Source organism: Pristis pectinata, chromosome 3 (genome assembly GCF_009764475.1).
Source record: "Pristis pectinata isolate sPriPec2 chromosome 3, sPriPec2.1.pri, whole genome shotgun sequence".
NCBI lineage: Eukaryota > Metazoa > Chordata > Chondrichthyes > Rhinopristiformes > Pristidae > Pristis > Pristis pectinata.
Window position 1 is genome coordinate 12413440 of NC_067407.1, and position 12046 is coordinate 12425485.

General features: G+C 42.8%; 1 protein-coding gene across 5 annotated transcripts in view; it reads right to left on the minus strand.

Moving 5' to 3' along the window:
- LOC127568520 (kynurenine--oxoglutarate transaminase 3-like) overlaps positions 1 to 12046 on the minus strand; it is an 85680-nt gene that overhangs the window by 6672 nt on the left and 66962 nt on the right. For all 5 annotated transcript variants that reach the window (XM_052012379.1, XM_052012376.1, XM_052012378.1 and 2 more), the window contains 2 exons: positions 4960 to 5146; positions 2200 to 2273 (listed from right to left, as the gene is read on the minus strand). In XM_052012379.1, the coding sequence (XP_051868339.1) occupies positions 2200 to 2273; positions 4960 to 5146 (261 nt within the window). The remainder of the gene's footprint in view (positions 1 to 2199; positions 2274 to 4959; positions 5147 to 12046) is intronic.

A 12046-nucleotide genomic window follows, 5' to 3' on the forward strand; every position in this document is an offset into this window, starting at 1 on the left:
GGCTTCCATTACTTACTCTCTCCACTGTAAAATGTGAAAAAGCTAAAAATCCCATACTTTTTATGGACTGGCCAACCATACAGAAACTACAACAGAGGCTTTTAGTTTAAAATTATCCTGAGGAAAAAAAAAAGTTGTTTTCAAAAATACCAGGTCCCGTTTGCGGTTTCTGTCATCAGCCCCAAATGCCTAACTAAATGCAGACAAAGTGAACTCCGTCAGCAAGCAGTCTTTCACTGGAATTACAGCGATGTGCATGTATGTACAAATACAACTCATTATAGTAAACACAATTTTAAATAACACCCACCATTATGCTGCATAGTAACATAAAAATGCTTTTAAGTCTTAACACAGTGGTACAGGAGTCTAAAAGGATATGCAGACAAGAATGCTGTTCATTCATGTACTTGTGTCTCCAGTATTAACTTGCCAAGAATCCTTTCCCAATGAACTCACCCTGTCCAGGACTTTGATCTTTCTCCAGCTCTGTTCACTTTCTATACACCTTGGTCGTTCAGCCTGTCACCTAACCCTATCCACTCTCCTACTGACGGTTCCACTCTGTCAGCCTTCTTCGGAACACATAGTCCTGGTACTCTTATTTTAACTTTGTTCTGGGGATTTGGATAGACCAACTTTGACAGGCATCTCCAATTGCTCTTTGACTGAGAGGCATGAAAAATAATTTCCGAGTGCAGCTGAGCCAACCATCTTGCTGTGGGTCCCGAGTCACACACAGGCCAGACCAGAGTAAGGACAGTAGATTTTCTTCCCTAAAGAACTTAAGCCAGCCAGGTGCATCCTTACAGCAACAAACAATGTGCTGGAGGAACTCAGTGGGTCGAGCAGTATCTGCCAAGAGAAAGGAATCATCGATGTTTTCGGTGGACACTCTATGTCAGGCACTTAATGGTGAAAAACATCTTAGACCTGAAATGATAACTGTTTCTCTTCCCACAGATGCTGTCTGACCTGCTGAGTATTTCCAGCATGTTCTGTTTTTATTTTAGATTTCTTACATCTGTAGTTTTTCTTATCTTCAGTGTCATTTATTTGCTGTGTTCTGGATACTCTAATGGCATTTCAAAGGGCTCAACATAACTTTTGAGAGTCAAAGTTGAAGGGTTAATATTTTTAGAAATTTTTTACTGTTTGCATGAGGTTTCAAGATGCACAAATATTGGATAAAGGAGTTCACTGTCTTAGCTTTGGTTCACCAATACAAGTTGGGATTAAAGAATTGAATAAAGCAGACAGGTTCCATAAACTTTGTTTGGACCCTCTTGTGTTTAGAGAGTTATGAAGCAAATTAATTGCCTTGGTGTCTTTTCTCTTTTCTCAAATTCGTCTTTTCTCTTTGCCTTTTCTCAAATTAATCATCCAGGCAACAGAACTCTTAGAATCTGAGCTTGGCCAACTCAGGAATGAAGAGGAAGGAGAAAGCAGTTTATTTTCACACAAAGGGTAGGGAAAACCCAGAACTCTCTTCCCAGTGGACTGTGTATCAGTTGACTTTTTAGAGTCTTAAATAGAGAGGCGTTTATATAGCAATCAAAGTAATATCTGTAAGTGAGCTGTAGGTCTGCCATGATCAACTGAGTCACAGAATAGAATGGTACACTTCTGTTTCTGTGATTCATGTACCCACCATCCACATGGTGGAAGGGAAACTATGATCAAGGTCAAAATGTTCACCTCATTTCCAGACTCAATTTTTGAAAATTAATATTTGTTTTCGAACTCCATCTTATGCCTACAAAGGACCTTAGGACCACCTTAGGACCCTACAAAATGGCTTGCTGCCAATTAAGTGCCTGTATTGTACTCACTGCCTTGAAAAGTTATGGAATTCAGAATCCTGCAAATAGTAATGGCAAAATGGCCACATAATCTACTTCTGTGGTGATAATTAAAGAATAAACATTTGCCAGGATACCAGGAGAACATGTTCTTTATCTTAAAAGAACCATGCGATCTTTCTCATCCACGGCCTTGGTTTAATGTTTTATCCCAAAAGGTGGCACAGTTGAGGACTGATTTTCCTAATGATCGGAGATTCGTGTTGAGACTTTGGGCTCAAGTCTCTGGAGCGTCATTGTCATCGACAACCTCTTGACTCAGAACCACAGTCAACATTGGCAATAACCAATGTAGAAATCACATTTTACCTCCCTCCCAAGACCAAGCTGAATGTACCTTGTTTTTAATCATCCACTTCACAAATTTCTTATCATAAGGCTCGTCCACTTCCATCTCAGAGAGATCGACATCTAGAGGGAAAGTTAGGTAAATAATTAGAAGAAATCTACATTTTTATTGCTAAGGCAAGCTAAACATTAGTGTCTAGTATTGAATCCAAAACCCATCTGTTCTTTGTAACTCAGTACCACACAAGACAAAATAGCCATAGGCTGAATGACTCAGGAGAGCGCCAATAAACAGTACTCTTTAAATAAAAAACAAAATTGGTCCTGTACCAACAATAACCTCTTCCTTCCATTCCTCTCCAGTGCACATGTGTACATGCCTTGAAGTCCTGCATGCCATGGAGGTTCATCCACTTGTGGATTCCACATGACCTTGGGCAGCGAGTGTCAGTGAGCTATTCAACGGCATTTGGGGGAGGGGTTAGCGGGAATTTTATGAATGAGCAGCATGCCGCCCTCCTCCGAAATCCACACACATGCCAACGTGGCAAAAATGACAAGCATCGGGGTGGGAAATATGACGCATGCCCCCTCGGTTTGAGATCAGAAGGTCATCCAACCACCATCCCGGGTGAAGTCTGCCAAAGTGTGCCCACAAGCACAGAGCTGGAAGGGATACTTCTGGTTCATGTGGCTGGGGGCAGTGTGTCTGGTTCTGGACTGGCACAGAGTCGGGAGGGAAGAAGTCCATTCCCGCTCTACGGAAGAGTCCCGCTCTCCCAAGCTCTCCCAGCAGCCCTGCAAATTCTTTCCTTTGAGATATTTACCCACCTCCGTAATGAAGGCTATCATTGAATCTGCTCCACTATTCCTGGTACTGAATTCCAGACCCTAACCACTCTTGCACAAAAAAAGATTTTCTGTCATGTTAGTTTTGGTTCTTTTATAGCTACACCATAGAAAGCATCCTATCCAGATGCATCACAGCTTGGTATGGCAACTGCTCTGCCCGTGAACACAAGAAATTGCAGAGGGCTGTGAACGCAGCCTACGACATCGTACAAACTAGCCTCCCCTCCTTCTACACTTTGACTCCGACTGCACTTCCCGCTGCCTCGGGAAAGCAGCTGACATAAATCAGTGACCCCTCTCACCCCGATCATTCTCTCTTCCCATCCTTCCTGTCGGGCAGAAGATACAAGAGTCTGAGAGCACGTACCACAAGGACAGCTGCTATCTCGCTGTTATCAGATTCTTGAACAGACCTCTCATACACTAAAAATATGAACTCTTCCAATCTACCTCGGCATGGACCTTATCTGTCTACCTGCACTGCACTTTCCCTGTGACTGTAACACTATATTCCGCACTTTTCTCCTTTTGTACCACCTTGATGTACCTGTGTGTGACATGATCTGCCTGGATGGTATATAGACAATAGCTTTTCACTGTACCTCGGTACATGTGACAATAATAAACTACCACCAATACCAATCACCGTCACTTCCTGTCCCCTGGTTCCCAACCCTTCCATCACTTCCTGTTCCCAAGTTCCTGACTGCTCCATCACTCCCAGTCTCCTACTTCCTGCCCTCTCTGTCAATGCGAGTGGTTTCTCTCTAACTACTCTGTCCATGATTTTAAATACCTCTGTAAAATTCTCTCAATTCCTTATATTCCAGGGAAAACACCAGCTTCGCAATTCTATCCAAATCATTAAAATTCCTCATCCCTGTAAGTATCATGGTTCTCTGTAACTATCATACTTTATTCTTCATTCTGTCATTGTTTTACCTTGTACTACCTCGATGCACTGTGTAATAAATTGACCTGAATGAACGGTGTGTAAGAGAGACACTGTACCTTGGCACATGTGACAATAATAAACCTATTCCAATTCCTCTGCACCCTCACAAAAGCCTTTTATTTTAAAATCTTTCCTATAGTGAAGGCCCAGAATGGACACAGAAATGCCCAGAAATGACAAACTGGTCATTAATCTCAATGAGTCCATGCTCTGCAAGTAGTAACTTCCAACTCCTTTCATTACTCTGTGCCTCAGTTTATAAAGCCCAAGGTTTCATTTGCTTTCTCAACCTGCCCAGTCACTTCCAAGAAAGGATGCACAAATTGGCCCAGACCTCACTGTTCCCATACCTCTTTTAGAATTACATTCTCCAGCTTTGTGTTACCCTTGTTTTATAAAGCTCAGAATCCCACATATGCTTTCTCAACTTGCTCTTTAATGAAGTTATGTGCATGCTCTCTCAGACTTTGCTGTACCCCTCGCAGAATTGCGCTCTCTACTCTATACTGGCTCTTCTCATTCTTCTTACCAAATGTGGCAGCCCCGGCCATTTCAGTCTTAAAGTCCCTCTACATTTGGCAACCGTCCCAGCAAGTGGTGCAAGTACGCCTTTTGCAATTCCCAAAACCACTTCTGGTCGATCCAACGGCAAAGCAAAGTAGCAGGCAGTCACCTGCTGCCAAACTGTCAGCAGCATGTACCTTTGGATCACTTTCAAATCAGAACTGTGGGCCCATTTATCCTGCACCAGAGTCTTTAGTTTGTTGAGTCTGAAGTTGGACTTGAGTATACTGTGGGTCTAATCCAATTTTCCACTTGTAACAAAACACCTCTGTTACTTTAATGCATCATTCAAGAAAGGGAAGGAAACATTTCAAATCCGACTCATGTCCCTGTTGGCACCAGCACAAGACCCAGATAACAAACAAAGCTCAACAAAGACACAAACTTAATAAACGACCCACTGCCTTTTGGTCCAAGGGATTAAGAAAATCCACTTACTTGTAGCAGAAATATCGGCAATCATGAAGTATCCTCCTTCAGGGATGACCGGCTTCATCCCGGCAGCAAGGAGAAACTTCGCCATGCGATTCCTCTTGACCTCCAGCTCACGGGCCAAGGACGTGAAGTAGCAATCCTGCTCCTTCAAGCGGCTACTTTCCTTCTGGATTCCTCGAGCAACAGCTTCCTGGGTGGCAGAAGACAATGGAAATCCCCAGTCAGTGTCCTTTAAGGCTTTCCGAAATAGCCCACGTGTTATCACTGCAAACATGGATCCTACCTCAACCACCTCTTGCATTACCAAGGACTTGTTTCTGATTTTGCAAAACAAGACATTAATGCCAAAGAAAAAGCCTTTTTTTGCCCTCACTGTCTTGTGTGTTTTCTGACCTACGTGCCTGTGATACTGCGGCAAGCAGGTTTTTCATTGTACCTGTACCTCACCACACTTGTGCACTTTGGTATTGGTATTGGTTTATTATTGTCACTTGTACCGAGGTACAGTGAAAAGCTTGTCTTACAAACCGATCATACAGGTCACTTCATTACACAAAGCAGTTGACAATACACTCGACTTGACAAGCTGGTCATTCATCACAACGAGTCCATGCTCTGCAAGTAGCAATTTCTAACTCTTTTCATCTCATCCTTTCACCATAACTTTTCCCTTCTTTCCCTCTTATCCAGCTTCCGTCAAATGCATCGATGCACTTTGCCTTAACCAGTCCTTGTGTGAATGTAATCCACAATCTTGACACACTGAGCTAACAAAGTTTTTCCGAACTTATTGGATTTATTGATGACTGTCTTATATTAAAAATCAATTAAGCTTTTTGCATACACAAACAAAGAGTGCAAATTCGGCAATATCTAATGTTTGGAGATTTGCTGTAAAGTTTGCCTTGAGGGGACCAGAGAGGGTGCGGAGGAGGTTTACCAGGATGCTGCCTGGATTAGAGGGCATGTGCTATCAGGAGAGGCTGGACAAACTTGGGCTCTTTTCTCTGGAGCGGCGGAGGCTGAGGGGTGATCTGTTGGAGGTGTAAAAAATTATGAGGGGCATAGATAGGGTGGACAAGCAATATCTTTTACCCATTATTGAGTGATCCAATACCAGAGGGCATTCATTTAAGGTGAGAGGGGGTAGGTTCAGAACAGACATGGGGTTAGTTTTTCACACAGAGAGTGGTGGATGCCTGGAATGTGTTGCCTGATAGGGTGGTGGAGGCAAATTCATTGGGGCCTTTTAAGAGGGGCTTGGATGGGCACATGAATGAGAGAAAATTGGAGGGATATGGGCATTCTGTAGGTAGGAGGGATTAGCTATGTCAGCACAACATTGTGGGCTGAAGGGCCTGTTCTCTGCTGTGTTCAATGTTCATCGGGTGTGGGATGTGTCAGCAAAGTCCCGAACTTAACGAAAGCTGGTGTGAGTCAGCTCATCCCATCCATAGAGGCAGTACCAATGCACCACAACCCCTCCCTCCTGCCTCCATCCTACACGAGGGCTGAGCTGCAGCTCCCCCTCCCCACCAATCTCCAACAGCCCTTGTCGCGTGGCTACAGGAGCAACTGAGGGGTTCTGCTGCCAATCAATGTCCCACCTACAGTGTGCAGGGAAAGAGCTGCTACATGTGGAGCCGTTCTCTGCTGAGAGTCACCGAAGGAGGTTAGAAAGAAGCCAACTTAAACAGAGCCAATGTAAGTAATCCCCATTTGGTGCCACCTTCTATTCAACACAGTCCACACTGATTATGAGTTGGTTGTGTTGAACAAGTGAGTTCCTAATTTAAAGAAATTCACATAGCAGAGTCGACAGGTAGAGAATATGGTGGCCCAGATTTTAATCTCTGTTGTTGTTTGAACATGTGGTTGATAAGGTAACCTACGGGTGCAGAAAATCAACCTGGACCACTGTTAACATGTTGGCCAACTCCTACCCTTCTCTGCCATGCTCATGTCTACTTCTCTTTGGTCCACTGAACAAATGAAACACTTGTCCTGCTGAAGGTGATCCAACTCCTCCTCTGTCCCAGTTTGCTCAGTGGGGAAGTCAAAGTCCAGACTTAAGAACTCAGTTGGGACCAAATAACAGCAAAAACAAGGGCCTGGCTGGTTCTGGTAAAGCAAGTTCAAAATGAAAATCACAGAAGAGAAGATATAGCTTTCTCCAGCATGGATGAGAAACTGGAGGCATTTCACCAGGAATTAAATTTTTCCTGGAAACACTCAGCAAGTCAGACAGCATCTGTGGAAAGAGAAACAGAAGCAACGTTTCAGGTTGAAAACCCTTCATTCTGATGGTTCAGCCTAAATGTTAACTGTTTTGCTCTCCACAGATGCTGTCCGACCTGCTGAGTGTTTCCTGCATTCTATTTCAGATTTCCAGTGCAGAGCTTTTTTATATTAAATTTATTCTGAGAATACCAATAATTACAGAATGATTTATGTAAATATAACAGCATTAACTTTCTCCCCCTCCCATGAACCATCTGAGGTGGCAGTATTGAGGTAAGGTGGACCTTCCATTCGACTGAACCCTAGAATGGATCACAGTGGGGAAGGGGGAAAGGTTCTATTTAGCAACAGTTTCCCCTCAAGTTGAGACATCATAATCAACAAACAAAACCGTAGTATATACAGGGGAGAGAGTGAGGACTTGTTACTATGGTTGTGAATCTGTGAATTGAGTCAGCAGATAGGCAAAGTCTGGGACCCACTTATTACTTTCTCTTGAGCAGACAGCCAGAGACAAGAGTGATGTGGAAATCTGTGAACAAGAGGCCTCAGTATCGATTTGGCCTGCCAAGTGCTCTGAATAGGGGTGCCAGTGTTATTGGTATGCATGGACTCTTGGCTTTGGAGAGTTTGAACATGACAAGCACTCTTGCTTTGGGTGGGATCATGGACCTGGATGGGTTGATGGTGGTGGGAGAGTTCAGTTGGTGCAAGGAAATCTGGCCAAGTTCACAGAATCTTGCATATTGCAGATTAAAGAACAAATTAAGAATATTTCCTGACCCACCAGAAGAGGGCTTTAAACAGTAATGCCACCACACTTGGCTACCTCAAAGCAGAACCCACAATAGGCACCCCCAAAACAGGGGATCACAGGTTATGCTGCAGCACCATCCAATGGCCAGAACCTGCAATTACAGCCAGACTTTAAGCTGCAAAGTTGTTCATCCTATACAAAAAAGGGCCTGCATTTTTATTGTGCCACGGTTTAGTTGAATAGCCTCTAGGTTGTGGGTTCAGCTTCAGAGAGTCGAGGTCAAAAGTCTAGGCTGATGCTCGAAAGAAAGAAATAGAAGCTGGAGTAGGCTATTCAATTCAATGCAATCATGGTTGACCTTTCAATGTAAGCACTACTTTCCTGCACTATCTTCAAATAAGATAAGATTTCTTTATTAGTCACATGTACATCGAAACACACAGTAAAATGCATCTTTTGCGTAGAGTGTTCTGGGGGCAGCCCGCAAGTGTCGCCACGTTTCCGGTGCCAACATGGCATGCCCACAACTTCCTAACCTGTACGTCTTTGGAATGTGGGAGGAAACCAGACCACCCGGAGGAAACCCACAGTCACGGGGAGAACGTACAAACTCCTTACAGACAGCGGCGGGAATTGAAGCCTGATCACTGGCGCTGTAATATTGTCACACTAGCTGCTACACTACCATGCCCGCCCTTCTCTAAATCCAAATAATATCCAAAAATCTATTGCCACCTGTCTTGAATATACTCAGTGACCGAGCGCTCATAGTCCTATTGGGTAGAGAATTCCAAAGATTCACTATCCTCTGGATGGAGAAATTGGTTCTCATCTCTATGCTAAGACCATGACCCCTAGTTCTGATATCCTAGCCAAGGGAAATATCACCTTCATCTATCCTGTCCAGCCCCTTAAGAATTTTATACATTCCAATGAGATCATCTCTCATTCTTCTAACCAAGAGAACATAGGCCCAGCCTGCTTAATTTCTCCTGTTACGGTCTCAGTGAATGTCCCTTTTAGATAGAGTGTGTGTGTGTGTCGTGCTTATGTCAATAGAAGATAAAGGATGTAATGACGTTGTTGAAGAAGCAGAAGAAGAAGTGAGAGAGAGAGAAGGGAGAGAGACACCAGCCTGCTAGTTTTCTCTATCGATGGATGAGAAACAATAACTGTGTCTGCCACAGAAATCCATGTATGGAAGTTGAAAGTAATCCAGTGGAGTTCACTTTGTTGCTGACCTGTAGAAGGAAACAGGTATTTGTGTGTGGACGACCACGATTCGGATGCTTTTCGGGGTGAGGAAGTCACTACCAAGTAAACACTGAAGTGTCGTTTGGGTTCCATCGTGGAACATTTGGACTTCGTAATTACTCTCTCTCTGTTTCTCTACATCTACGTCTTATCTTCAGACGGTGGTTGTTGAAGAAACCCTTGCTCATGTTTCACCTTATGGCTTGCGGAACTGAACTTTAAGAACCATTCCTGAACTTGGAGTTTGGGACTTTGCCACACACACACACACACACGAAGAGTTTAGTTTTTGGGGTTAATGTTCAAGGTTTAACATTTTTGAATTCTAACATACTAACATTTTTACTTCTATTTTTCGTATTATCATAAGTAGTGATTAATAAAATAGTTTTTAACACTGAATCATGCTTAGTGTGTTTCTTTTGTTGCTGGTTTGTGACAAAATTGGGGGCTTGTCCGGGATCCTACCCAAAGAGTAACGAGTGTCATCTGGGATCATTCCCCAGATTGATGAGATTCGTTCGAGATTCAATCCAAAGTGTTGAGTGAGGTCTGATAAATTCTTTTTAATTGGCTTGTGTGTGTGGAAACCAGCAGCAATGGATATTTTTGGAGTCACCAACCCTAAAGGGATTGGAGGTGGCGAAAAAGGATGATTTGATAAAGATTGCTACAAGGCTAAACCTTACAGCAGTAAAGCAGTCTATGAGAAAAGCAGTCATTCATAGAATGATAGTTGACTATTATTTGGAGAAGGAAGTGTTTGAGTTGACTGAGGTAGTTGAGTTTCCTGAGATTAAACCCATGATTTCTGGTGTGACTTCTCAACCAGTGGAGTTGGAGGATCTGGAGGAGGAAGAATTAGAACAGTTAGAAGAGTTTTCTGGGAGTGAGTCAGAGATTCCTGTTAGCCAGGTGCAGATAGCAAAGATGGAGTTAGAACAAACACGAATGAAGTTCGAGTTGGGACAAAAGAAACTAGAGGCTGAACGAGAGCAAACCCGGTTAAAGATAGAGGCTGAACGAGAGCTAACTCGGATGAAGATAGAGGCTGATCTAGCAATGAACCAGATGGAATTGAGGAGGATGGAGCTGGATAGAGAGGAGAAGGAAAAACAGAAGCAGCATGAGTTACAAATGAAGCGTAAGAGTTTGGAATCTGATTCTGATGATGGTTTTTCAGCCAGCAGGGAGGTTCGATTAGTCTCTCCTTTTGAGGAAGATCAGGTTGATCAGTATTTCCAACATTTTGAAAAGGTTGCTGTGAGTTCAAACTGGCCAAAGGAAGGATGGGCTCTTATGTTACAGAGTGTGATTAAAGGTAAAGCTCAAAAAGCTTATTCTGCTTTGTCTGTTGAGGATGCAGCTGATTATACTAAGGTAAAACAAGCTGTGTTAAAGGCCTATGAATTGGTACCTGAAGCTTAGAGACAAAAATTTAGAGACTTGAGGAAATCTGCAGATCAGACTTATATGGAATTTGCCAATGGAAAGAGAATATGTTTTGAACGATGGTACATGGCTAAAAATGTAAATTGAAAGAATTGATGTTAGTAGAAGACTTTAAAAGATGTGTTCCAGCTGAATTAACAACATATTTAAATGAAAAGGAGGTGGAAACTTTACAAGAAACTGCTAGGTTGGCAGATGATTATGCTTTAACCCATAAATCCAAATGGAGACAACCTAAAACCTTTCAAAAGAGTTATAAGGACAATCCAGGTAAACCGGATATTAAATTGGAAGGTAATCAAAAAGGGAAGGATGAAAAGAAGCCAGTGCTGGAGAAACCTGTTGAGCGTACTTGTTATTACTGTAAGAAACCTGGTCATGTGATATCTAATTGTGCCCTTTTGAAAAAAAGGAAGGAAGCTGTGCCCAATGCTTGCTTTCAGGCAATTAAAAATCAAAAAGGTTTAGGAGATGCTGTTAAAGATCAGTCCTTGCAAGAGGTAAAAGCTGAAAAGTTGGAGGAGGTGAGAAAGGAATTCCATTCTTATGTATCAGAGGGTTTTGTTTCACCGAATGATGGGTCACCCCAGGTGCCAGTGAAAATTCTTAGAGATACTGGGGCTTGCCAATCTCTCTTGCTGGACAGTGTTTTAAATTTTGGTGAAGAAACTGACACTGGTGAGGTAAATCTAGTGCGAGGCGTTACAGGTGAGACCATATCTGTCCCTTTGCGCAAGGTGATTTTAAAGTCAAAGTTCGTAGAAGGACCAGTCGAGATAGGTATAAGACCTAGTTTGCCAGTGGAAGGAGTTTCTTTGTTATTGGGAAATGACCTTGTGGACGGAGAAATTGTCTCTGTGGTACGGTTAACGACCAAACCAAGGATTGATGAGTCTGAGAATGATCCAGATGTTTACCCATCATGTGCGGTGACTCGAGCTAGAGCTAAAGAATTAGCCAAGACAGACAGTCCGGTGCAGTCTGATGTGGTTCCTTGTGACAGTCCTAAACAGGAAGAAAATTATGATGCCTTATCTGAGACTTTTCTGTCTTCACTGGAGGATCAACATCCTTATAGTGAGCCTGAATTTAAAGATTTGTCTTTGTCGAGGAAGGAGTTTATGGTGGAACAGACAAAGGACCCTGAGTTGACTGAATTGAAAGAAAAAGCTCTCTCATGTGAGGAGATTGAGAAAGTGCCAACTGGATACTATGTCAAAAATGGAGTGTTAATGAGGAAATGGAGACCTCCTCATGTTCCTGTTACTGAGGAATGGGAAGTTATTCATCAGGTTGTTGTTCCAAAAGTTTATAGGAATGAGATTTTAAATTTGGCTCATAGTATGCCTTTAGGTAGCCATTTTGGTGTGAATAAAACTGTAGGGA